This window comes from Gossypium raimondii, chromosome 13 (assembly GCF_025698545.1).
Source record: "Gossypium raimondii isolate GPD5lz chromosome 13, ASM2569854v1, whole genome shotgun sequence".
In the NCBI taxonomy this organism is placed as follows: Eukaryota; Viridiplantae; Streptophyta; class Magnoliopsida; order Malvales; family Malvaceae; genus Gossypium; species Gossypium raimondii.
Window position 1 is genome coordinate 1012685 of NC_068577.1, and position 26255 is coordinate 1038939.

Consider the following 26255-nt stretch of genomic DNA (forward strand, 5'->3'; position numbering starts at 1 on the left):
AAATCAAATCTACAACATATGATTCTCATATTTACTAAAAATAGCCTATGTTGCCATATCTTCATTATCGGGCAAACTAGGCTTCAATCTGACAGGCTTTTCTAACAGTTCTTGGAATCAGGCCAGTTCTCGTGAGCTAAATGATCCACATCTAATCGATAGACTTCCATGGGACGCATCCTGTGCCATGGTCACAGGCTTTACACTTTGACCCGTGACATTAGCAGCTATTTCGATGTTAGAATATTACAAGTAGTGAATACATTATAAATTTTGTTATTATATATATGTTACATAAATTTTACCTTTTATATAATAATTTAGTAAAATATATAAACTTTAATATAGTAAATAGAATTTTAATTATTATTTAATATAGAATAGATTTTTAGTAATTTAATTATAAAATGGGTTTAAATAATTATTTTTATATTGAAAAACATTTTAATTTAATGTATAGTTATTTGTTATAATCACTTGGCGATTGTAGATGTATTTAATTTCAAACAGATTCGATCATATTTAATGGATTAATTCAAATACTCACATTAAATTATTTCCTTAATAAATTGATACATTGAGATACCTCCCCTAAAACGCAAGCCAGCCACTACCCCCCACCAGTTTACTAATATCTATTTCGCTATCATGCACCAATTCGTGAAAAAGCTTATTTATTAATTTAACATTTTATAATTCATGGCTTAATTTAAATGCTTCATATCTTTATATCATTTTTTTTTAAATTACGTCATTCACATAAATAAGTTTAAAATCAAAGCATTATTCTCATACAGAATTATTTTTAAAAGATATAATTATTATTGCAAAGTTTAACAGTTCTTTGACCAATTAAGATACAACAAAGAAGGGAGGCCACATAGCTTGGTTAAACAAAGAATAAGAATATCATGTCAACAACAATAGAAGACTTTGGGGTTTATTGTGAATATCAGAAAATACCATAACAAGAATATAAATGTATGAATTTTCATCATGACATATCATGTGATAATAATAACAATAATAAACCAAATACTATGTGATACAAAAAAAAAAAAAAACCCTTCCAAATTATTAAGAATACAGTAATGATGTGCACCAAACTGTTGACATATTTAACCTGCACCAAAGATTATTGTATGAGTTGCTTGTTAAACAAGAGTAAAACTATGTAATTTACAGATAAAAGTTTCACCTCAAATGAATATGCTAATTTATCACTGGTAGAGTTTGCAAACCCGGCCTAGGCAACAACCTGTATGTGCAATGCATATCGGCCATGAGTGGAAGATGCACGATTGGTTTCGAGCGTAAAAAGGGACAAACCGATACTTTTTTTTACCTTTTCAGCTTTTGGGGTGAAGACAACTTTAACGGCCTCAAACACCTCTCCTATGGGCTTTGCAGCTTCAATCTAAACGTCAAAACGTAACACTTTAAGTTGAGGTAACTATGCTAATCAACTAGTACAAAACCAAATGGTTCCGACGGAATATTACCTCTCGAACTTTTCCCTTGGCCTTATAGTACTCGATTACAGGAAGGCTGGAATCGAGAAACACCTTGAATCGTTTCCTTATTGTTTCGATGTTATCATCTTCTCTTCCCTTCATTAAGAAGACAAGGATAAATGGTTTAAACAAACATAAAATACACAAGACAAAAAAGAAACAAAGAAATCTTCTAATGTAAATCATATAGATAACCTGGTTCCTACTCAGAAGACGCTTCTCCATCTCTTCTTCAGGGCAATTGAAAAACAGGACAAATTCTGGCTCGATTTTTGTCTGCAGAACCACCAAATTTTCACCATGTTAAACCTAACTAAATAACGCTGAGAAGACTATGTGAATACAGAACCACCAAACTTACAACAGCTTCGAATGCTGCACGGTTTTCTTCATTACGAGGAAAACCATCGATAAGGAACTTGTCATTACCACTTTCCAGCATTGCTTTCTCGAGAAGCTTAATTGTGACCTCGGAAGGAACAATCTTTCCTTCTTTGATCATGTTCTGAATCATGGTTCTGTGGAACAGACGATAACACGTGTTAAACATGATCGTGCAGAAAAAGGCAACATGTCGAAAATGGTCCAAATGACGAATTACATACTCTGTATCTGAAAGGTTCAAATTGAAACAACTATTCTAAAACAAAATTGCAGACAACTAGATTAGTACATGAGCAAGCACCCACTTCTGCCCCTAACAAAGAGGAAGCTCTTCAGAATTTAAAAACCAGAACAGAGCATTGAAAAGGCTTATCTAACAATGCAGGGAATAGAGAGCAAACCTAGAAATTTTCAATTAGTTGAGGGTAAAACGCCAATCATATTCAACAAACACATCCTATCTTAGAAAGTTGAACAGATCTGATAATATTTTTTCATCTAATTTCAAGAGCTGAGGATAGAAACCCCACTCAAGTTCAATGCAAAATCCTATACTAGAAAATCGAACAGATCTCGGTAAAAGTACCACTGAGACCCCTATACTTGGTGTCAGATAATTTTGCCACATTTACTCAAAAAATGAGCAAATTAGTCCTTATAAGTTAAATCAAAGAGCAAAGTAGTCCTTTTAGTTAAAATTTTCATCTATTCTAATTATTAAACTAGCGATGCTGATGGAATAACCAGACATGGCGTGCCACATATTCCTCATGTCGACATACAGGGATTAGTTTTTAACAGTAGAAATGGATGAAATTTACAATAAAAGGGCCAATTTGCTCTTCGATCTAACATACAAAGGCTAATTTACCCATTTTTCAAGTAGAGGGGCAAAATACAATCCAACTCCTAGTACAAGGGCCTCTATAGTACTTTCATCGAGCAATACCAACTATATTCAATCATAACAAACAAAGAAGAAACATATTTTTCTAGTTAGCTAGGAACCAATGCATGTCTAATTTTTGCAGGCATGGACGACATACCCATTTTCCGAACCAGACTTAATTTCTGCTCGGAGAAGATCTCCAGCACTGAGATGGGTGTAATGAAAGTGTTCGACTATATTTGCGCATTGGGTACCTTTCCCACTGCCAGGGCCACCTGATCAGTACACAAAAACGGAAATAAACTCAGTTGCTGTAAGCATTTACAAACAAGAAATGGATGAAAACGTAAAGCCTAAAGCTACCAAGAAGAATTTGCTTACCCAAAACAAAAACAACTCTAGGCTTTTTTTCAGCTAAGCTAACATTGATATCCTGTAGTTATAATATCATTAACTAAGCTGAAATGGAAAAAAATAAGCAATGCAATGTTTAAATAAAAGGATAATTTTCACAATGTTCATTACCTTGTTTGCAACATTAACTGCTCCCATTAGTACAAAACTAGCTTAGGGATCGAGTCCGTTTAAATCTGCATAAATCGAAAAGAAAAACGGAAACAAAAAGAAAATCTAAGAAATTTTAATAGACAAGGTACGAGATCTGAATAAAAACACAAAAGTCTCGAAGAACGTGAATTTGAATTCAAATCTAGAATTACAAAAGCATTCGCATTGGAATCGGACTCATGAATTCAAATTTCAACGTAAATTTGAAGAACTTTGATGAAAAATGAGGTAAAGAACTCAATTACACACAGATCAAAAGAAGAACGTAATTTTGAATTCAAATCTAAAATTACAAAAGCATTCACATTGAAATCGGACTCATGAATTCAAATTTCCGCGTAATTTTGAAGAACTTGGAATGAAAAATGAGGTAAAGAACTCAATTACACACAGATCAAAAGAAGAACGCAATTTCGAATTCAAATCTAAAATTACAAAAGCGTTCCCATTGGAACCGGACTCATGAATTCAAATTTCCACGTAAATTTGAAGAATTTTGATGAAAACTGAGGTAAAGCACTCAATTACACACAGATCAAAAGAACGTAATTTTGAATTCAAATCTAAACTTACAAAAGCATTCGCATTGAAACCAGACTCGTGAATTCAAATTTCGACGTAATTTTGAAGAACTTGGAATGAAAAATGAGCTAAAGAACTCAAATTACACACAGATCAAAACAAGAACGTGACTTTAAATTCAAATCTAAAGTTACAAATGCATTCGCATTGGAATCCGACTCATGAATTCAAATTTCCACGTAATTTTGAAGAACTATAATGAAAAATGAGGTAAAGAACTCAATTACACACAGATCAAAAAGGAGAAAACAAACAATTTGCATTGAAAATAGAAAATCAAAGAAAAAAAATGAGCAGATCCGAACAGATCCGAACAGATCCAATTCATAAGAGAAGATTAAATTTAAATATATATAAAATTAAACGCAGATATTAGAAATTACCTGAAATATTCTAATGAAGAACGAAGGAAGGAGGGAAAGGAGGTGTTAAAGTAATTAAAATTGGTGTGGTGATGTGAATGGCCACTGCCTTTTCCTTTGCCTTTGATTTTGGGATGACCATTGAAGGGGGCCTTTTAAATACATTTGAATGAGCCTGTCCTTTGCCCTGTTTGGATCTAGATCTAGACGAAGAAGCTTTGGGTACCGTAAAACTTACACGTTATATGACCCAATCAATTTCATACATCTAAACAGATTTATCAATCACCCACTTTTAATGGCAAAAAAAAGTGTCTAAAAAGTTTTTTTATTAATTTAAATGTGTATATTTATTTATTCAGATTCATTTTAAATGTGATTTAAAATATTATAAAAATTATGGAAAATAATAATAATACTCGGCCTAGTTCTCAATTTTTTTCAGTGGATGGTTCATTGGAGCATGTCGAACTCGCACTTTACACTTATGACACAATAGTTGATGGATTAATATCAGTTCTAACATATTGCTCTTAATTCTACTTTAATTTAACATAATTTGATATACTTTTATAACGGTATTGTTAATGCAATGACTGAAATCTTATTAAGTAAAATATGCTTTAAGTCCATGTATTTTTGAATATTTGAAATTTAGTCTTTTGACTTTTAAATTTAAAATTTAAGTTCAACAATTAACACAGTTGAAATTCAAGTTCATGACAATGTCAATTTTTGTTACATGGTTACCAAGTGATTTTTTTTGTTATTTCAAAATCGCATTTGAAAAATTTTAACAAAAAAATTAACAGTGTTAATAATTGGATTTAAATTTTAAAATTTAAAAATAAAAATTAAATTCGTTAAAATAAAATATATAAATTAAATTCAAAATTAAAAGAAAAACATAAAGTTATAACATTTTTAACCATTTTATTATTATTATCCAATTACACAATTAAAACCATAATTTTAATGGCAATAACCAATAGTGTTATTGATTTGGATATGCTAATAAAATTGTGTACAAATTGAAGATCAAATTACGTAAAAATAAAAGATTAAATCTTTAATTTCAACATAGTAAAGGGACTAAAAAATTAATAAAACCTAAATGTAAAATATAAAAGTTCAACATGGCCCTGCGGAGTGCCGACATGCGTTTATTTTCTGCGGAAATACCACGAATATATTTTGTTTTGAAATTTCTAGATCTTAGAAAAATCTTCATTACATGAGGAATATTGTTTTCCCATAGAAAATCGAAGTATTTTAATATAATAATAAATTTAATTTTAACATTTTTATTAGTTTTTAACGATGTTGATGTAATAATTTATATTTATACATTTATACTTTACGTTCTTATAACATTATTTATCCGTTAACAAATAATTTTAAAACATAAAAAAATAAAAAATAAATTTAAATTTCAAAAAGTTATAAAAGTTTAAAATATTAATTTTCTTTTTAGCTAATTCTTCTGAAAGATTGAAGGTAAAATTTAACTTAGAAAATTAAATTAACAAATAATATAAATTTTAAAAATTTAATTTATCATTATATTTTTTAAGAAAGGAAAGGCATGGTTTTCCTTTCCTAGGATTAAAGAAAAGAAATTTAATAGTTAATAAATTTGAGGATTGAGATTCAAGCTTCTAAATTTTTCACAAAAATAAATAAAATTTTGTTTTACGACGTGAAAATCCTTTATCGACCAATTTTGTTTTTGAAATTATCAAATAATAATAAATTTTTGAACAATTTTATTATAGATTTTGAACAATACTTAGATATATCCATAACCGCTATCCAACCTATAAATAAAATAATAATACGCTTCAACATATTCAAACCCACATCTTCCTACATAAACAACAATACTCATACCAATCGAACCAAAACTCCATTAACAAAAAAGACAATAATAGCTTAAGTTGATGTATTCAGTAGTAAATGGAAAGCAAAGCGAAGCTAGAGTAAAGGAGAGTGTTTGGCATGCGGTTCTGTTCTCTCCGTGAAGGATTTTTTTTTTCTCTTGTTTTACGAGTGTTGCCCTCTTGAATTTATCAATTACATACTTGAAAATGACTCCATGTTAATAATATAATTTCTAATTCCACAATAAATATATACATATTCTATAACTTAATTTAATAATTATATTTTATGTTTAATTATGATTCAAACAGAAAAATATTCGGTATTATTAAAAATATCAAATTAAATTTTATACCAATCGACTTAAGTCGGTATGTATTAATACCAATATTGTTTGAACCGAATCGAAAACCAATAAATCCATCCAATTAAGAAGGATTAAATTAACTAACTCGCTTACCAATATAAACCAAATAAATTAAGCTAAAAGTCAATTGAACCGACAATTAAATCAACTGAACCATTTTTTAAAAATATTTTTATAATTTATTTAATTGTACTAGACAGACCAATCAAACCAGAAATCTGTAGTCGGACAATACAGTTATGAAAACCTTTGCCTAATGCAAACCTGTATTAGCAATGATATGAACACATCAAAACTTGTTAATTTCAACTTATACGAAACATTAACTTCGTGATTCTGATTTATGATTGGAACAGAACATACCGAAATGAAATTTGACAACACTGAACATTAAAGATCATCAAATTGTGTCATTTCAAAGTCATAAATCAAATTAAGGTAAGATGGAAATGGCAATTAGGGAATATATACACACATATTATATAATGTTATAACGTCAGTCAAAGAAAATCAATCAAAAGGAGACTCTTGAAACACAACAAAGTGTCACAAATCAATATTATATATATAACACAGCAGTTCCACGTGACGAGAATTATACATATAGCACAACACTACAACAGTAGTAAAAATGGATCTAAGGAAGAAATAAAGAAAGAATCTTAAGCCTGTCAAACAATTAACATAATCGAATTCTGCGTTACTTACTAGCATCGTATTGGTTCAATATGGTTGAAACAAGTCAAGGAAGATTCATCTCCGGAATTAATATCATCGTGTCCATGATACACTATCAATCTCATCCCTCGCTGCCTTGTATAATTCAAGCCTTTTAGCACACTGTTGTCTCCTTTCCATCAATGCTGGATCCTCGTCTAACAATTGCAAAAGCTGTTTCCCCTGAAAACAGATGCACGTGCGAATACCGGTTAACCGACAACCTTAATATTGCTTAAAACATTAATGGTGAGATAAAGCTTGCGATAGGCTACCTCTTTCTTTCCTAGCTGCGTGTAAAAGCGGGTTAGTAAAGATTGTTTTGCCTCCTTAACTTGACAGAAAACCACAGCCTTCGGGATTGTGTTCTTAAGTGTATCTGACACCATACCGACGTATGAGGAAACATTTGACCCTATCCTCCGAAAATGGCCTTCACCATACCGATCTGTAACAGGAGCTTGAGGATTTCCTCCTTTATTTTCTACTTCTTGGGGAAGCTTCCGGAAGAAATCCACTGTTAAATATGATGATTCCATGTCTACTAACCGAACAACTGTCTTCTTACTTTCATCTCGGAACCTCTCCAAGGCCTCATTAGCAGCCGCTGCTATATCAGCTTGTAGAGTGGGAAAGCGTTTCAATTCCTGATATAATAAATAACATCAATAAACATTCATCTCTGGAAGGACATTAGACAAACTTAAAAATATATAAGACTAATTTTCTCAAACTTTTTACCTGAGTTTCTCCTATAGATTTCCTCACAAGTTCTTTCAAGACGAAGTGAACCTACATAAAGAAAAATGCATCAGCTAAAAGTCACAGCACAAGAAAAAAACTTTGACAACTCGAGATAATTGAAGAGACAACTTACAGCATCCACAGAAGCTTCAGCTGGGCCCCTGAAATAATTTAGTGCCCCTTCAATAAGCCTGCGGTAACCTTGCTCGGGAGCTATCAAGTGTGGTTGATAACCATCTGCCTCTGATACTACTCTCCTCACATTTTGCAGAGAAAGATGGCGGTCAAAGGGAAGCTTCTTCAAAGCAGCAGGTAGCTGGTTGTCAAAGACTCCATAAATACGATCACCTCCAGGTCGCCTAATTTATCAATGTCCAAAGGAGTTATTAGACCATGCAATTATAGCTTGTTATAGCTTGCAGCAAAAATGGAAAGTGTAGATAATCCAAATTAGATCAATTAGATTAAGGTTAACCATAATTGAACCATGAGAAGAGAATTGACTTAGACCAATAACCATGCTAGAGAAGGAAAAATGGCAGAACCTCCCAAAAAATAGCAATAGAGAGAAAAAGAATGGTAGTAGTTGAAGCATTTACCCTCCATCCAGATGCTCCTTGAATATCCGTTCAAATGCACGACAAACTTCCAATACGGTGTATAGTTGAGCCTGAGATACAACACCAAAATTATACACGATGCATAAAGCAACTTGTACTTGTACAGAAGTAGGAAAAGTAAACTACTCACACCAGCATCAAGAGCAATAGGCCTGCCAAGATGATCCATTTCTGATTCAAGCTCATCAATGGTTTTGTTTATCGAAGAAGTGATACTTGGTATCCGAGACCTAATAACAGATTCCAAATGCTGTAGAAAAGGGCAACATTTTCAGAAATTTGCCCGTCAAGACTGGGAAGCCAATCCCAAGTAAATTGTACTCAAGAGCGAACCTGTGATAGAAGTTTTGCAAGATACTCTGAACCCATTTTACTTGCCAAGTGGCCATAGTCTGGACTAGTGGCAAAATACTCACGCTCCTTGCGTCTTGCCACAATCATGTCCACATTTTTGTTTATATCAGCCTGAGAACGGTTCACAATTCCAACCCAAGGTTGCTGTAGCCGGTAAGATCTTCCTTCAAGAACCTTTAGAGCGGAAAAGCAAATGAAACATGTTCGAAGATCAAGTCAGCAACTATAGGAAAAACGAGGAATAGGGATACTCAAAGACAGTAAATACAAAAAAAAATTATATGAAAGAGAAAGAAAGAACTCACATCCAAAGCATTAGTCCCTTTGTCCATAAGGTCAAGCTTAGTTAACACCCCAAATGTCCGGTCACCTGGTATAAAAAGACACAATTTTGTAAATGAAAAAAACCAAGTAAAATACACTTTGCATGGATAAGAATCTATGCTAATGCTTTAGTGAAATGATAATTAATACATACCAGAGGGGTCTACCTCCCTGGCCAATTTCATAGCATCAGAAGTTGCTATATCTTGATTAGCTGGAGATATAGCTAGTATGATACAATTAGGCTACAAAAAGCATAATGGTGATTCAGAATGGATATGGAACACAAACAAGAAGTTTCAATTAACAAGGATTTTTTAACCGTATAAGATAACAACAACTTAGCTCAAATTCCCCAAAATAAATATTGACCCAAGCTCTTGTTCAAAAAAATGCCAAGGTCTATGAGGCACTTACCTTCTCAACATAAGACCTAACCATTGTTTCGATGTCATCAACTATAGTTTCCGGCTGTCCCTCTGAAAAAGAACAATGGTTCTCATTCATCAATTGCAACACAAGATAAAAAAAACAAATGAATATGTTATATTCACATATAATAATTAAAACAAGACTTACCGATAGCAACTTTTGTCAAGCCCGGCAAATCGATCAGGGTTAAGTTGACAACTGTGAGAACAGAGAATATATGATGTTAGCTAAATCACTCTGAACCATAACTTAAAAAGAAACAAAGAATCTTGATGTTGATGACAAACCATTTGGAGAGTAGATACTGAGATGAATAGGAACAGGAGAAATTTGTTTGGTCTTCCCAGTAATTCTATCGGTTTCCTCTTGAATTTCATTCCGGACCGCCCCTGCACCACAAAAGAAATAAGTTCCAAATTCAAAATTAACCGATGAGGAACAATCCATACAACCAGAATCAGCAACTAGCAAGCACAAATAAAGCTAAAAATCCATGCCAAGTCCAGCAATTTCGAATTTTCGAGGTATCCAAAAGTATCATAATAAGAAAAAAGATTACCAAAATCAGTGAATCTTCTCTTAGGAAGGTGAAGAAACTCAGCATACTCTTGTGAACCTTCGTCTGTCTTATGAAGTTGCAACACCAAAGGCCGTCTCGTCACAATTCCTGCACAGAATTGTACATATCGCTAGTACTCCAATTTTAAGAGACTAAAAATTTATAAACGAAAGGGGAATCTAACTAACTAACCTGATCCTCTAGGAAGAAAATCACGTCCGACTATGCTTTCAAGCACCGAAGACTTCCCTGAACTCTGTTCTCAATCCAAAAAGCGAAACCTAACTCATATTAGAAGATCGGATAATACGTTTATTCAAGGAATTAAAAAGATGCAAAAGAAAAAAAAAACAGAGAGAAATACCTGACCACCGACGACGGCAACGGAAGGAAGAGCTTCCCAAAGGGAAGAGAAAGAGTTGTCGCCGCCACCGTAATCACCGAGCACCGTACATGCTCGTTGGATCCTGTTAACTAAACCGATTAAGCTTTCCATGGTGGTCATCTTTGATGGCTAAAGAGTAGAAAACGACGACGAACTTGAGTTCAAATGGAAGGTAAAAACAAAGAGATGAGGAGCTCTTGGGGTTCGTATAGGCTGTGAATGGACTAGTGGAGGTTGAGAAAAACAGGAAGAAATGAAAATTAAATAAAAAATAAAATTCAAAGTTGTTTATGTTCGGAGTTCGGACCGTAGTCAAGGGTCGGCTAAACTAAAGATATAGTGTCACGCTTCGCACCGTTTTTGCGTGTTTTTTTTTTTTTAATTTACTATTGAATTTTTTTGAAAGTGTGATAAGTGTTTTTATTCTATGTAAATTTAAAATTTAATCTTCATTTTTTAAATATATTTTAAAAAATATTATTGCACTAAATACCCCTAAATTATAAATTTTATTTTAAATTAATCCTCAAGTTTTAAAATATTCTAATTATATCATTAAATTATCAAGGTTATATCAATAAGGTCCTCCTGTTACTAAAATCATTAATTTAATTGTCAATGAGATGTTAAATCAGATTCGACATAATTTAAAATAAAAATTTTAAAAAGGTGAATATTGTAAAATGGATGTCGTACACTATTTTTTTATGTTAAAAATATTTACATAAGATTTTACTTGTGATTTATTAGTTTCAATACCGAAGGACTGATTGATATAACATCGATAGCTTGAGGATATAATTGAAACGTTTTAAAATTTAAGGGTCATAATCCAAGGATGTTTGATGCAACTAACTCCAATTAAAATTGTTTTTATAATTACATGGCTATTAAGTAAATATTTTTATTTTAAAACATCACACTAATTAATTTCACATAAAAGTTTAACCGTTTTAACAATTAAACCAGAGTTTTAAAATCTACAAAATTAAAAAAATTAAACTCTTAGAAATAAAAATATAATGATTAGAATTTAAATTTGTGAGGAACACAAGGACCTATCACATATTTTAACCTTTCTCTTATCTTAAATAAAAGGAAATGCTACAGTGCTACCCTTTTTACGCGTTGGGATTTTTGAAATTTGAAATTTCAAAAAGGACTGGCCCAACCGAAGGGCCTAGAAGAACCGTTGGACGAAATTACGATTTTGGTGTTTGTTCATCTGTTAATATTCAAACGGTATTTCAAATTCAACATCCAGACTAGAGTGACTGTTTTTTTTTTTTTATCGACGAGACTCTTTGATCGGAAGCTTCCATTTATTGAATTTATTATAATATTATATTTAGTAAATTATAAAAAAAAAAATTATACAATCACATGTCTTCGTCTGTTTGTTTGAGCTTAACCTTATTCGGATTAAAGTGATATTAAGGAAAAGTACTATTAAAATAATCTAAACATCGGGAGAATATATTCACTCACATTTCTTTTAATCATTTGTTAGTATTATTGAATTTTTAAATGTAAATTACTATTTTTAACAATTACTTATAATCATGTAATACTGATTTTTTTACGAAATTAGTACTTATGCATAATACATGAATTTTACCTAAAATATTTTGTTTAAAGAAAGTGTTTTTGAAAAAGAAATTTCTAATTTTGAATATTTAGCTTTGCAATTAAAAATTATTGTGAAGAGATGTTGAAAAATAAAAATAAGTTATTACAAATTTGTTAACATTAAAATATGTCAAATATAAACACCTTTTATATTTTAAATATTATGCAAACATAAATCTAACTACATAATGTTATATATTATAAATGAAATTCAACAAAAAAAAAGAAGATATATTCAATATAAATATTATAAAAATAAATATTTAATATTTACAATTTAAAGGGAATTCATTAAACTAAAAAAAATTGTTTACAATTTTAAAACTTCACCTCTAAACTAATTTTTATAAAACATTTAACTGAACTTCGGCCGAATTAAATTTGATGGTAAATCGATTAACTGAATTAATTTGGTTCGGTCGGTTAATTTGATTTTAACTGAAGTTTGCACATCCCATAGCCATATTCCTAAACCTTTAGATAGAAGGATAATATGTATTTCAACACTCTCAACCCCATATTTTCCTACATGTTACAACAACAATAATACAAATCGAGTTAAAATTCAATCGACTTTAATATATATTTTTTAAACTTCCCATTTACACGAGAAAATAATTTTCTCATGTTTTATCGTAAAAAATACATTGCATGGGAAAATAACTTTAAAGACAATTCTTAGAAAAAGTAAATAATGTGTAATATTCTAAACGTTGAATTACTTTCTAACAAATTAAATTTTCAAAAAGTGATCACTTTTCATTGTACCAAAATTATCTTACCTAGAAAGCGAGAAGGTAAACAATAGCCTAGGCCCCTTGATTCAAGTGGATTAATTGTTTTATTAGTCCTTTTAAAATTTTATAATTCAATTTTAAAGTTTTTATTTAAAATTCATACTTTTAACCCTCTAAAAAATTTTATTTTGGCCCTATAACAAAAAGTTATGGCTTTGACCCTGACTGTATCCACTTATTTTCTAATGTGCTTGGCAAAGGAACACACGACTGGGTAGTCGTTATTTGTGCCTTTGGGTTCATCATTGGGCTTGACCTGATATTGTGGTGGTCTTGGCTTAGTTATATTTGGGGTCCAACAAAATTGATTAAAATATTAAATATATAAAATAAATAAGTAATTATTAAAAAATTTCACGCGTATTTATATGGAAATCACAGATTTAAAAAATTTAATAAAAAATTAAACGTGTGATTTAAAATTAATTAATCATAATAACACATGAAATTTGTACGATGTTAAAATACAAATTAGATTAAATTATGAGAAACGAAATTTAAGCACATAAATATATCGATAAATATTACTAAATGCACTATAATTATTCATCATAGTTTTGTCTTCGACTATGAATTAATGTTAAGTTGACTTGTGACACTAACTCAATTAACAACAACCGATAGAAATAATAAATTATACATATTAAAATAAAATTTTATAAAATATATTAAAATAAAATTTTTATTGAATAATAAATTTAAGATTTTATTAATTTAAATTGTGCGGTTTAAATCTCATTATATGCATATTTTTATTAAATTTTCTTTAAATGAAAAGATTAAAATATTTTTAATAACGAAAAATATTTTTATATTTTTCAAATCGAGGTTAACTCGTGATATCAACTCAACCAAATACTTTATTAATAATATAGATATTATGATTCATATATTTTATTTTATTTTATTTTATAAACTAAAGTTTTTGTTTTTATTTATTTTGACATCATAAATTAATATAGAAAAGTTAACCCTCACATGTGAAACACCAAGAGATATTTACATTACTTTTCTTAAAAGTCATGATAAAATGTTTTAACTTAATTTCTACTATTTATTTATTTTAATTGATTTGATAATTAATGTAATAATAATTAATTAATTAAAATATATAAATATAAAAATATAAAATTGATTTAACTGATTCAATTTTAGACCAGTATTCGAACTGATCTTGTCACTAGTTGATTAGTCCAATTAATTCAACCGATTGATCTGGTTCAACTAAATAAATCATTAAAAAATTATAAAAAATATTAAAATCTGATTTAGTTAGTTCATATCAATTCCCAAATCAATCCGTTCAATACTTTTATCTGGACTATTACTTCAATTAGTTCGACCGGCTAATCTAATCTAATTGAAATAAGGAGCAAATCATTTAAACACAAATTAACTTTTATATTTAAACCAATTTTTGATATAATAATTCCGAATGATTGATGCAATATAAATAATACTAAGGGTGGGTTTGGATTGGCAATTGAGTGCGGTACAATGCATTTAATTTACTTTTTGTCTCACGCTATAGTATCGCTATAACATCTAATCTCAATGCTATTACTATTTTTATACTAACTACAGATAAATACACCTTATATCCAAACTCACCTTAATTATGATTGAGCAAACCCTTGTTAGTGACTTAAATAACTCATCCTCTCTCAGCCACTTGCCATTCTTTTTTTATTTATATAATCTACATATACTGAGAGAGTTGCTACTTGATTAGACAGGAAAGTGAGAGAAACGGAGCACCAAAACCCCATTAGCTTTGACTGTCCATTATCATTATTATTATTATTACAGCTCCCCCATAACCCCCCCAAAATACAAAGCATCACCTCTGCACCTGCACCTGCACCAGCAGCAGCAGTGAAGAAATCTATGATGCTTCCCACTGCTCTCTGCTCTTTTACTTACACCCTTCAATGAAAACATGGTGGTGGTTTAGCAGTAACTTTTGAATGCTGAAAGAGAAGGAAAAAGAGGGTTTATTATGGTTCGTTCTCCTTTAGCTTCTCTGCAACTTGTTGATGATGTTTTACTTTATCAAGTAATTCAACCACCCATATTTTCTTCTCTCACGGGAATACTCTTTTTTTATGTATGCTTTCTTTTCACTGCTTTTTTTACCTTCTTGCAGGATACTGACTGGTACTAACTGGTGACAACTTGGTTGGTGTGGTGCTTGTAATTCAGAACCAAGTTTTTTTTTTTCATTTCATCATGGATGGTTATGAAGCAACTAGAATTGTTTTCTCAAGAATCCAAAGCTTAGAACCAGGAAATGCTTCTAGAATCATGGGGTTACTTCTCATTCAAGATCATGGTGATAAAGAGATGATTCGTTTAGCTTTTGGTCCTGAAGCTTTACTTCACTCAGTGATTCTGAAGGCCAAGAAGGAGCTTGGTCTTCCCATCAACTCATCTTCTTCAAGGCTCTTAGGGAGTAATGGAGTTAATCTTCCATTTCTATCAATCCCTGCTACCAACCCTTCTTTTACTTTTACTGGTATGGTTGATGAGTTTCAACTTCAAGACCAACTAGCTGATGCTTGTGGTGGTAACACTGACTCAATTCGTTTTCCTTCATATTGGGGAAACACCTCTTTTCAAAGGAGCAATAACACTATGAATGATATTTTAGGAGCTGATGACCCTTCTTCAGCTTTTTTGTGGAGACCCTGTTTGTATTTTGCTAGAGGGTTTTGTAAAAATGGGAACAATTGTAGGTTTGTCCATAGTGGGGTTGGGGAGTCTGCTGCTGAAGGTGACACCATTGTTGGGTCACCTAACAAGTTTGAAATGATGGACCAGTGCCATGAGTTGCTTAGATCTAAATCAGCTAGGCAACAAAGGCTGGCTGCTGCTGCTGCTGCTGTTGGTGCTGCTCAGATAATGGGCTCTGGTTCTTTTCCATACTCACCAAAGTCCATCAATTTAGTCCTTCAACAGCCCCAAAATGATGCTCAGAGGTACTTGATGACTAACCCCATGTTATATTTGGTGCATACTGAAGTTAAAAATGGTCTCTTTTTTGGTTCATAGGGCTGCTTTAATGATGGGTGATGATATGAACAAGTTCAACCGTTCAAGTCCAGCTTCAAGGCAGATATACTTGACTTTCCCAGCTGACAGTACTTTCAGAGAAGAGGATGTGTCAAATTATTTCAGGTATATATATATATATTGTACTTTGATTATATTTGTAAAATGGACTAAATTGCTAAAATTTATTGTGTTTTCTAACCATGAAGCATATATGGACCCGTTCAAGATGTGAGGATACCATACCAACAAAAGAGAATGTTTGGGTTTGTTACTTTTATATACCCTGAGACAGTGAAGATGATTTTAGCTAAAGGAAACCCGCATTTCGTTTGCGATTCTCGGGTTTTAGTGAAGCCATACAAGGAGAAAGGGAAAATCCCAGACGAGTATGTTCCAATGGCTTTGCCTTTTTTGTCTTTAGATGTTTTAATGCTTATATATGTTGTCTTGTTGTAGGAAGCAACCACAACAACAGATTGAAAATGGAACCCTAACTGGTCTTGATTCTAGAGATCCATTTGATGTTCAACTTGGTAAGCCAATGATCCAATGATGACCGACATTTGGTTTCTTTGTGTATTGTACGTTATGTCCTGAGAATATGCGTGTTCAATTAGGTACAAGGATGTTTTACAATAACCAAGACATATTACGGAGGAGAAAATTGGGGGACCAAACTGATCTGCAACAAGCCCTTGAGCTTCAAAATAGAAGGTTGATGAGTCTGCAACTCCTTGATGTTAAGAAACACTCACCAAACCTTTACGGCCAGTCTCTTGTACTTCCACAAGGTCTACGCCTCCTAATCTAGTATGATCATCCATTTAGTGCATATGAATCATCTTTATATACCGGAACGAGCTAAATTATTTCCCTTTGCAGAGAATAGTTCTAGCCCTGTGCCGGCTACATTGGTCACTGCTGCCGAGAAACAAACGAGTACTGGTAAAGAAACAGTCAGTTCTGAAGAGAATGGTAGTGAGAAGGAGAGCCCTCATTGTGAAGATGGTAATCTGCCAGAAAGGTAAACAAGTAGTGGAACTTTATACATTCTATGTGTTATACCCCTACCTTGACCTGGACACATGGCATCACTAGCGGCGGACGGCCCTCCAAATTACTCCACTTGGCTGGTCACTGAGTTACTTGCTGCCCGCATGCTTCACCCTTCATCAGGCCACCTGCTGAATAGCGGACCCTCCTTTAGGCCACCTGCTTTTTAGTTCATTTGTATGATCTTTACGGTTTGGTACCCGGTCCGGGATTTTAAAGTATATATGCTCATATTTTGCAACTAATTGCAGTTTGGAGCATAACCTTCCTGATAGTCCGTTTGCGTCTCCTGGGAAAGCCTCTAAAGAGTACCTGTCTTTCAACAATGCGGTCATGGAGAAGGATGGAACCATCTCGGCTAACAATAATTGGATTCCTTCAACCTTACTTCCTGCAAATAATGCATTAGACATGTCATCCTTCAACTCCTTCAACTGCCAAATCCCCAGGTAGGTTCGATAAACTATCATTACCCAGTTATAAACAGAATTATAAGGTTCTTGACTTGTGTCTCTCCATTCAGGTTCTCATCCGGACAAGGGACAATCGGTATGTACACAGGGACTGGCGGTCCGACTTGCCCCGTTGGAATATAGCTTCGGACATCATCATCATCATCATCAAATATTTATATTTTTACTCACTAGTTTACTACCATACAAAATGCATACATAAAAAGGCTATGTTTCTCTTCTTGTAATATTGTTATAATCTTTGTTTTCAGTAGTCAAGTTTGGACCACAGTAAAAAAGCCAACATAGAAGTAAAAAAAACAGAAGGATCATACTGTCAAAATATGTTGTAAAAACTGTAATTTTCTGCCCGCATGCATAATCCCATTTTTGTACAGCTTCAATGTATAAGCAGGGAAAAACACCCAGAGGCAGAAATGTTAAATGCAAGTCAGCCATTAGTGAAAATTTTTAAAGCTTTACGTCATTGTTATATAGCTATGTGAGAATCTGTTCATCGAAAAAGCTAAAGGCAAAAGAATTTAGGTAATTGCCATTGATTGAGGGGAAGGGGGGGAGGGTCTGAAAGACATGTCAAATGGGTGGCCGACAGTACAAGAGAAGTAGGACCAAAGTCATTTGTTTTAGCCAGGTTGTAAGAATGGGGGGGACCTTACAAACAGTAGCATGCAGTCCCCTACCATGTGACTGAGACTGAACCATCATCATTCATAGATCTTTGTAATAAAGAACAGAAAGAAGTGAATGTGATGCTAAACGAATGAAAAAAGTGCAGGTTGCATTGAACAGTGTGGGTGGGGGGAATCTTTTGGACAGTGTGTGGCTTTTGGCTTTGCTTTCTGCTGCCATTGTTGCAGTAAAAGATGTGTATAAAATTTTCTGCTATGGGGGACTTTTGTCAGCGTTCACTGCGGTCTGCTACCTTGAATTCTGTAATAAAATTATTGTTTATTTACTTTTTACTTAAAAATTTTCTTTTAATTCAGCACATTTTAATTTTAATTATAATATTAATATAATAGAAGGACTAACTTTCAAATATAGAAAAATATAAGGACTTAAAATATATTTCAATTATATGATAATAATTAATATATTAGGTACTACAAGTATGAAATAATATATTTTATAATAATTATTATATTGTAGATTATAATAAATGATATAGCATCAATAGTTATGTGTAATTTAGTATATTAAAATACATGTTTATAATTATAATTATAAAATATTATTTTTAAATTAGTTTTTGAATTGGGTTTTAATTTTTACAAATTATATTTGGGCATTGAGTTTATTTTTGGATTTGAGATTTGAGCTATAATTATTTTGAGTTTGGATAATACAGAGCATATATTTGGATTTGGGTTTAGTATAATATATTTGAGTTTTCGAATAAATATTTTAGGATGTGAATAATAGTTTTATAAAGATAATAAAAAAAGATACAAAGTTATTCAATTGTCAATAAAATGTAATAAAAAATAAAAGATATTTTCGTTAATTTATATAATATCGTAGAATAATAAATTTAACATATTTTAATTATTTTATGTAAAATAATTTTATTAAATATATATAATTTATGCTTTTTTATAAGGCAAAATTGAATTGTGTTGTCATTGTGTAAAAGTTAAATGTATTATTACATTCAAAATTAAAATATTTATAACTTAAAAAATTTAAAATTATCTGAATCCATCAATGCCTGTCTGACTCGATTCAAGCCCGAAGCCAAAAAATTCAAGTCCAAAAGGGTCTGAGCCTGAGAAAATTCGAGCTCGTAACAGATTCAAGCTTGAGAAAATCCGAGTTCGACGTACCATGAAGGCCATTATGCTAGGAGTCGAATTGCATTTTATCCCCTTTACTCAAAAAATGGCCACAATAGTTCATATACATTAAATTAAAGAGCAAGCTAGTCATTTTTATTAAAAATGTTATCCATTTTTATGTTAAAAACTTGTCCTTTTAAGTCATAATGAGGTACAGTGTCACGTGTAACTTTTTGGTTATTCTATTAGCTACAATTTTTAAAAACAGAAAAGACCAATTTACTCTTTGATCTAATGTATATAAATTAATTTACTTTTTTTAAATAAATAAAATAAAATGTAATTTGCTCCCAACTTAACACATTTACCTTGTGCCCATTGAAAGCCACATTTGAAAGGTAAGTTCTAATGAGAGACAAAATAGGTAAATTTGTCTTTCCATTCTCAACAACGTCCAAAGAAAGGCAATTGCAATAATTTGTTTTGTACGGCTTGAGTTATGTATTGTCCACTCTCAAACAAAATTGAAAAAGAAAAAAAAAATGGAAAGTTAGGGAGGGCATAAAAGGAATGGAGCTTACGTCCAAAAGGTCTGTTAAAAATTTGAAAGGGTTTAGGTAAAAATACTAGGCTCGAAAAATGGACTTGAGCAAAAAATTAGGCCAGTTTAAAATATGAATCGATCTCGAACTTGAACATTCAAAACTCAGGCCCGGCCCGTTTTGAGTTTATAATACTTTATTTTATGTTATTTTTATATATTATGTAATTTATAACACATTAAAAAAATAAACCAATACTAAATATATAATAATACTTTACTGTAAATATATTAAGATAACTATATAAAAAAATTTCAATAAATAAAAAAATATATGAAATTATTGAATATTAAAATAAAATAAAATAAATATTTTAAAAAAAAAGTAAAAATAATATGGGCGGGCCTAAAATAGGCTTGGGTTAGTCTTTTACAAATATGGGTTGGTTTGGCAAAATTTTAGATCTAAATTTTAAGTTGGGCCGGACTTGAATAAACATAAAATATATTAATATCATACTTAGACCCAGCCCAAACCCGACTCAAAGGAAATACTTTTTTTAGCTTAGTTAGTGGGTTTTTTTGAACAATAATCGGCCCATCAAATTTAGTCATGCGGAAGATTTTTTATACTTAATTGGTGGGCTTCTCTTAAAAAAGCTTAAGCCCTTTACATATTTAAATATTTAACACATTTTTTTAGTATTTAATCTAAGTTTTAGAATTGAATTGAATAAAAGTTAATTGCTAATATAATTATATTTGAATTTTCATGATTTTATTAATATAATAAATTTAATTTCAAATGTGAACTTGTCTAATTTTGTGTTTAATTTGCTAAATACAATCGATGGATGGGTTTTAGGGTTGATTTGATGAAAGTTAATTGCTAATATTATTAGCTAATTAAGAATTTTAATCAATTTAATTCTAAAATCTGCATTAAATACTAAAAATTAACATTTTTACTTTTAAGTGCCAAAATGTGTAACTTTTGTCAAATACATGTATCACATCGGACCAAAAATAACACATGTACCATATTGGAAAAAGTGTCAACCTCATATCTTGATTTATGAATTAAACTCTTATTTTTTTAAATATTTAATGTACTGTTAGCACATAAGGTTCATGTACCGTCAATAAATAATATAATAACATAATATTTCATCACTAGTGAAATAAAAAAATAATGGAGGACCTATAAATAAATACTAATAACTTTATTTAAAACATAAAATCAAAATTGAAACCCAAAACTCAATATAAACCCTAAAATTTAAACTCAAAACTTGATATAAACCCACTCAATGAAAAGAATAATAATTATAACTAATAATATTTAACTATATTTAAATAAAAAGTTTTGAATGCATGTTTAAATAAATTTATAAATATTTATTTATAAGTCTTTTCTATTTTTTGTTTTACTTAATAACGAGGTATTATGTTATTATTTATCGATGGTGCATGAAGTTCGTGCACTAATAATATTTTTTGTTTTACTTAATAATGAGGTATTGTGTTGTTATAATAATTATAACCCCTTTCAATCCTTAAATAGAAGGATAAACGTGCTTCAACGCGTTCGAACCCATGTTCTCTTGTACTGGCAACAATACCGATACTAGTTAAGCTAAGACCCAATCAACACTTATATAAGTAAGGAAAAGAATTCCCATATTATGGATACAATCTCTTTCAATATGTTTATACAAGATAGTCTATCAAATTGTTGAAGTAATATATATGGAAAAATTATTCGGTCTATTGATAGTGAAATTTTTAAATTTTACGAATAAAATGTTATTGATGAGACATATTTTATTTAGTATATAGTAAAAAAAAAAGAAATAAAAGACAAAGTATATCACGGTATTTAAACTTTGTTTGTGGAGTTAAAATAATAATTCACTAATAGTATATCAAATAATAATCATAAATATATACGAGAAAATATTTATTTATATTTGTGTAAAACTTAATCAATACATTTTAATAATTCATTTACATGAATAGCTATGCTTAAAATAAAATCAATATAAATTATAATTAAATTAAAATTTTGATATATATATCCAAATAAAACTCACATTATAAACAATGGAGGCTTTATACTAAAAATTATATTACATTTTGTCTCCTCTATTAAAAATGAGTAAATTAGTTCCGGTAAATTAGATTAAAGAGTAAATTTGTCTCATTTATCATGTATGATAATTACGCATGATAAAACTCAATATTGATACCGATATTATTTAACTTTTATCGTAAGAGAAATCAACAGAAATTACATAATTAAAAGCGCCCATGGACGGAAGCAGATAGTGGGTTTGTTATTTACCCCCTCAATGCTTCTTCTGTCGAGGCCTTAGGCATTGTTGAAACTCTTAAGATGGCTCGCAAGTTGGGAAAGCTTTATTTAAATACCACCCCATCCAAAACAGGATTAGACTTGGATCGTAAAACGGATGTGAACACCTATGATTATACCAAAGACAAAATACATTTAATCATACATATAATATATGTATTTAAGGTTCGACATATTTATTAAGGGGAACTTATATTAACTTTAGTTTTAGACACCAATAAAACAAAATCATATCATCAATTTTAAGGACATAAAAATATTATTATACACTCATATCTATATACAATTTCTTCCCTAACTCAATTTAATTTTAATTAAAGTTAAATTGAGTTTAAAAATTAAATTTCTAATTAATTTTGTAAAAATTAATTAAAATTAAATTGAATTAGAGAGAGACTATATATAAATGGGTGTATAATAATATTTTATATTTATAAAATTGATGACATAACTTTATTTTATTGATGCCTAAAAGGCTTAATTTTTAAGATGATTCTAATTAAGTTATTCCCATTTATTAATTACTAGTTTCTAGTAGGTCAAATTATGCTATTAGTCCCTATACTTTGCAAAAGTTGTGGATTTAGTTTCTATACTATAATTTGATCAATTTTAGTCCATGTACTTTTTAAATTTAGAAAATTCAGTCCTTATCCGAATAGTAGCAAATTAGCAGTTAAATTCATTAGGTTAAGTTCAATTACTAATATTGTACTATATGTACAGTTGTAGGCTTAATCCATATTCTCCAATTGGATTATTCTAAGTCCCTATACTTTTCGAATTATGAAATTTTAGTCTTGACACAAATGATAGCAGTTAATCCATTAACTGGATTTTTAGCGATTGAGATGTCGAAATAACAAGTTGACATAGTATTCATATGATAATATGTTCATCACATCATATTTTGAAAATAACGTAACTTAATGAATTTAATAACTATAGTTTCGTAATAGATAAAATTTTATAATTCGAAAAATACAAAGACTAATTTCACAACTTCCGTGTAAAGTATAATAATATCGCATGCATTATAAGAGTTGTAACCAGTCTGGCAAATCTGTCTCAAGGTGTCTATATATTTCCATTGGCCATTGAGACCTTGAAACTGAGCAGTTGACAATATACATAGAGAAAAGAAGATGAGTGAGGGTGAAGTGAAGGTGTTGGGCACATGGGCAAGTCCATTTTCAACGAGGGTGAGAATTGCACTTCACCTAAAATCTGTAAATTACGAGTACTTAGAAGAGAATTTTTTAGAATCCAAAAGCGAGCTTCTTCTCGACTCAAACCCTGTTTTCAAAAGGATTCCGGTCCTTATTCATGGTGATAATAAGCCTATTTGTGAATCTCTGATCATTGTTGAGTACATTGATGAGGTTTGGAGCTCTGGACCTTCCATTCTTCCTTGTGATGCCTATGAACGTGCCGATGCTCGATTTTGGGCTACCTATGTCGACGACAAGGTTTGTATGTGATATTACACCATAGTTCATAGTTATTTTGTGATTTTTACTTTTAACTTTGTTGATATTCGTTTGATAATTATTTGATTGCTTTTGTAATTGATGATTCTCGAGGAAAATAATAGAAAACTAGAGAAAAATAATGAAATATCTCAATTATACGTAAATGATCATGATAATTTTAATTTCTTTTAGATTTTTATTTCATTTTTAATATGTAATTACTGTATAAAATGATTTCTAAACACAAAAGTGAAATTTTGATGAAAAAATATATAATAAGCTAGAAAGAGAAAAAATTGATTGAAGATAAAAGCTTTTGTTTAAAGTCAAAAAGTAAATTAATTTGAAAGTAACATTATCTCAACTTATTTAAATTTATAATAATATTATATAAAATATATTAACATAAAATAAAGAAAATTACTAATTTTATTGTAAAAATTTATTTAAATTACACTATTAATATTCATTTATTTAATACAAATTTTCAAAGAAAATGTAGGAGCCACCTCAAGCAATAACAACATATATTATATGTTTTTTGGGATAAATATCAAAACTATACATAAACTTTGATTTGATGTATAATGTCATACGTCAATTTTGATTACGTGATTATATGCATGAAATTTTAATTTGTTTCAATTTTCACAAATCATTGACAATATTACCGAATCAACACTATTTTACGTTGATATATTGCATGCACAAGCAATTATATTAATCCAGTATGTATTCATTTCTTTAAATGTGCACAATTGAATTAAAATCAAAGTTTTATATAAACATATGAACCGCAATTCAAGTTTCTTGTATATAATTACACAAAATCAAAATTTATATATTAATTGACACATTGAACCAAAGCTTGTTGTTCCATTGTTTTTTGTTGTGATATAGTTTTTCCCTGCTTTAAAAAGAGCAGTGGTTAGTGGATCAGAAGAAACTAAAAGGGCATCAATGGCAGAAGTGGAAGAAGGGGTGGTGATGTTAGAAAAGTTGAGCAAAGGGAAAGCTTTCTTTGGTGGGGATAATATTGGGTACTTGGACATTGTAATCGGCAGTGTGTTTGAGTGGATTAAAGTCATCGACAAGTGTACTGAGACCCAGCTGCTTTCCCAAGCTCCTTGCTTGCTTGAATGGGGTGCTAGGTTCTCCTCCCATGAGGCAGTGAAAGATGTTTTGTCCGGTGTTGCCAAGCTTGCTGGTTTTGGTTTGAAGCTTAAAGCCAAGATCTAGAAGAAAGGTTCACCAACCCCAAATTGATTGATAGGATATATACAAAAATTCGGAAAGTGTTCTTTCTATCTCCTTTAACTTGTACCACTTTGTTTTTCTATCTATGAAGATTAATCTTTTTAGATTTCAAGGTTACCTCTTTCAATTTCAGAGATAAACTACACTCAAATTTATTAAATTATTAGTAAATTCACGTTTTAGTCACTAAAAAATTAAAAATATCACTAAATTATTCAAAAATTTTCATTTAAATTACCCAACCTTTTGAAAGTTTTATTTAAATCACTGCGCTATTAATTTTTTTTAAATTCGACTAGTGAGCTCCAAGCAACAATTTAATGATCATTTTGTACATTTTTCAAATTAGCGAAAGAAAACTTTCGATTGATGTAAACGTGTAAATAAAGAAAGCCATATAACAACAATTTTGATAATCTAATAACTTAAATGAAAGCTTCCAAATAATTCAATAATCGTTTTGTAATTTTTTAAATTAAGAAATCAAAATATAAACTAACTAAATAGTTTAGGGACATTGAGTGCAATTTCCTAATATTTATTAATTATTTTAAAATACAATTTTCTACTACTTTAATAGGTGAAAAGATCCAACTATAATGTATAATGAACCCTATTCGTTAACCTATAGTACTTAGGGTTGAAGAGGAATTGTTGACACCTTTATTTTCCAGCAAATCAACAGCAATCTCTTACCAATCTTAATCTTACACTAATAGTTTACCACCTCTATTTTAAGAGTTGGATTACATTTTTTATTTAAAAAATAGGTAAATTAATCTTTGTACATTCAAATTAGTCATTTCTAGTAAAAATTTCATCTATTTCTACTGTTAAAAACTAGCAATGCTAAATGCTGACATAATAACTAGACAATTATACGTGATGTGCCATGTATACCTCATTCTTAACATACAATGACCAATTTTTAACCAAATGATCAATTTGCTCTTTGATCTAATGTATAAGACCTAATTTGCCCATTTTTTAGGTGAAGGGTGCAAAATGCAATCCAACTTCCAGTACAAGAGCCTACATGGTACTTTTACCCTAATAATTCCAATGCCAAATGTTAGAATGCAAGTAAAATTCTGCAGCAAACTGATTTCATAGTAAGACAATAAGTGGAGTGGCAAGGCATTCAAACCC

General features: G+C 30.5%; 4 protein-coding genes across 5 annotated transcripts; 2 read left to right on the top strand and 2 right to left on the bottom strand.

The window, feature by feature from the left end:
• Positions 1-914: 914 nt before the first annotated feature.
• Positions 915-4549, bottom strand: LOC105782147 (UMP-CMP kinase 3). The gene is made up of 10 exons (XM_012606672.2): positions 4320-4549; positions 3313-3377; positions 3169-3220; positions 2945-3062; positions 1876-2032; positions 1710-1790; positions 1503-1610; positions 1346-1417; positions 1199-1258; positions 915-1123 (listed from the first exon to the last, which is right to left on the bottom strand). Exons 2-9 carry the CDS (start codon positions 3337-3339, stop codon positions 1247-1249), a joined length of 627 nt encoding a protein of 208 aa, XP_012462126.1. The 5' UTR covers positions 3340-3377; positions 4320-4549; the 3' UTR covers positions 915-1123; positions 1199-1246.
• Positions 4550-7090: 2541 nt separating this feature from the next.
• LOC105782144 (phragmoplastin DRP1E) lies at positions 7091-10989 on the bottom strand. The gene is made up of 15 exons (XM_012606668.2): positions 10661-10989; positions 10489-10552; positions 10297-10404; positions 10025-10126; positions 9885-9935; positions 9723-9784; positions 9460-9550; positions 9287-9351; positions 8961-9155; positions 8758-8877; positions 8607-8677; positions 8141-8366; positions 8005-8055; positions 7539-7910; positions 7091-7446 (listed from the first exon to the last, which is right to left on the bottom strand). Exons 1-15 carry the CDS (start codon positions 10799-10801, stop codon positions 7318-7320), a joined length of 1848 nt encoding a protein of 615 aa, XP_012462122.1. The 5' UTR covers positions 10802-10989; the 3' UTR covers positions 7091-7317.
• A 3836-nt stretch (positions 10990-14825) lies between these two features.
• Positions 14826-18134, top strand: LOC105782145 (zinc finger CCCH domain-containing protein 46). Of its 2 annotated transcripts, none has more exons than XM_012606670.2 (9): positions 14826-15163; positions 15254-16085; positions 16159-16284; positions 16368-16547; positions 16618-16694; positions 16779-16952; positions 17044-17185; positions 17466-17663; positions 17738-18134. In XM_012606670.2, the coding sequence occupies exons 2-9, from the start codon at positions 15337-15339 to the stop codon at positions 17808-17810; spliced, it is 1719 nt and encodes a 572-aa protein (XP_012462124.1). In that variant the 5' UTR covers positions 14826-15163; positions 15254-15336; the 3' UTR covers positions 17811-18134. The 2 variants fall into 2 exon arrangements, with proteins under 2 accessions (XP_012462124.1, XP_012462123.1); XM_012606669.2 differs by having other exon boundaries at positions 14826-15109.
• Positions 18135-23517: 5383 nt separating this feature from the next.
• Positions 23518-25218, top strand: LOC105782146 (glutathione S-transferase U17). The gene is made up of 2 exons (XM_012606671.2): positions 23518-23846; positions 24750-25218. Exons 1-2 carry the CDS (start codon positions 23523-23525, stop codon positions 25086-25088), a joined length of 663 nt encoding a protein of 220 aa, XP_012462125.1. The 5' UTR covers positions 23518-23522; the 3' UTR covers positions 25089-25218.
• The last annotated feature ends 1037 nt before the right edge of the window (positions 25219-26255 follow it).

What these genes read in the sequence shown, in the direction of transcription:
- LOC105782147 (XM_012606672.2), bottom strand. Translation starts at nt 3,339, where the DNA reads ATGGGAGCAGTTAATGTTGCAAACAAG. An exon ending in AAGTCTGGTTCGGAAAATGG is followed by an intron (nt 2,033 to 2,944) that starts GTATGTCGTCCA and finishes TCTGTTCCACAG; the next exon opens with AACCATGATTCAGAACATGA. An exon ending in CCAAGGGAAAAGTTCGAGAG is followed by an intron (nt 1,418 to 1,502) that starts GTAATATTCCGT and finishes TTTGACGTTTAG; the next exon opens with ATTGAAGCTGCAAAGCCCAT.
- LOC105782144 (XM_012606668.2), bottom strand. Translation starts at nt 10,801, where the DNA reads ATGACCACCATGGAAAGCTTAATCGGTTTAGTTAACAGGATCCAACGA. An exon ending in TTTTCTTCCTAGAGGATCAG is followed by an intron (nt 10,405 to 10,488) that starts GTTAGTTAGTTA and finishes AATTCTGTGCAG; the next exon opens with GAATTGTGACGAGACGGCCT. An exon ending in GAGAAGATTCACTGATTTTG is followed by an intron (nt 10,127 to 10,296) that starts GTAATCTTTTTT and finishes TTTGTGGTGCAG; the next exon opens with GGGCGGTCCGGAATGAAATT.
- LOC105782145 (XM_012606670.2), top strand. Translation starts at nt 15,337, where the DNA reads ATGGATGGTTATGAAGCAACTAGAATTGTTTTCTCAAGAATCCAAAGC. An exon ending in CCCCAAAATGATGCTCAGAG is followed by an intron (nt 16,086 to 16,158) that starts GTACTTGATGAC and finishes TTTGGTTCATAG; the next exon opens with GGCTGCTTTAATGATGGGTG. An exon ending in GTCTCTTGTACTTCCACAAG is followed by an intron (nt 16,953 to 17,043) that starts GTCTACGCCTCC and finishes TTCCCTTTGCAG; the next exon opens with AGAATAGTTCTAGCCCTGTG.
- LOC105782146 (XM_012606671.2), top strand. Translation starts at nt 23,523, where the DNA reads ATGAGTGAGGGTGAAGTGAAGGTGTTGGGCACATGGGCAAGTCCATTT. An exon ending in CTACCTATGTCGACGACAAG is followed by an intron (nt 23,847 to 24,749) that starts GTTTGTATGTGA and finishes GTTGTGATATAG; the next exon opens with TTTTTCCCTGCTTTAAAAAG.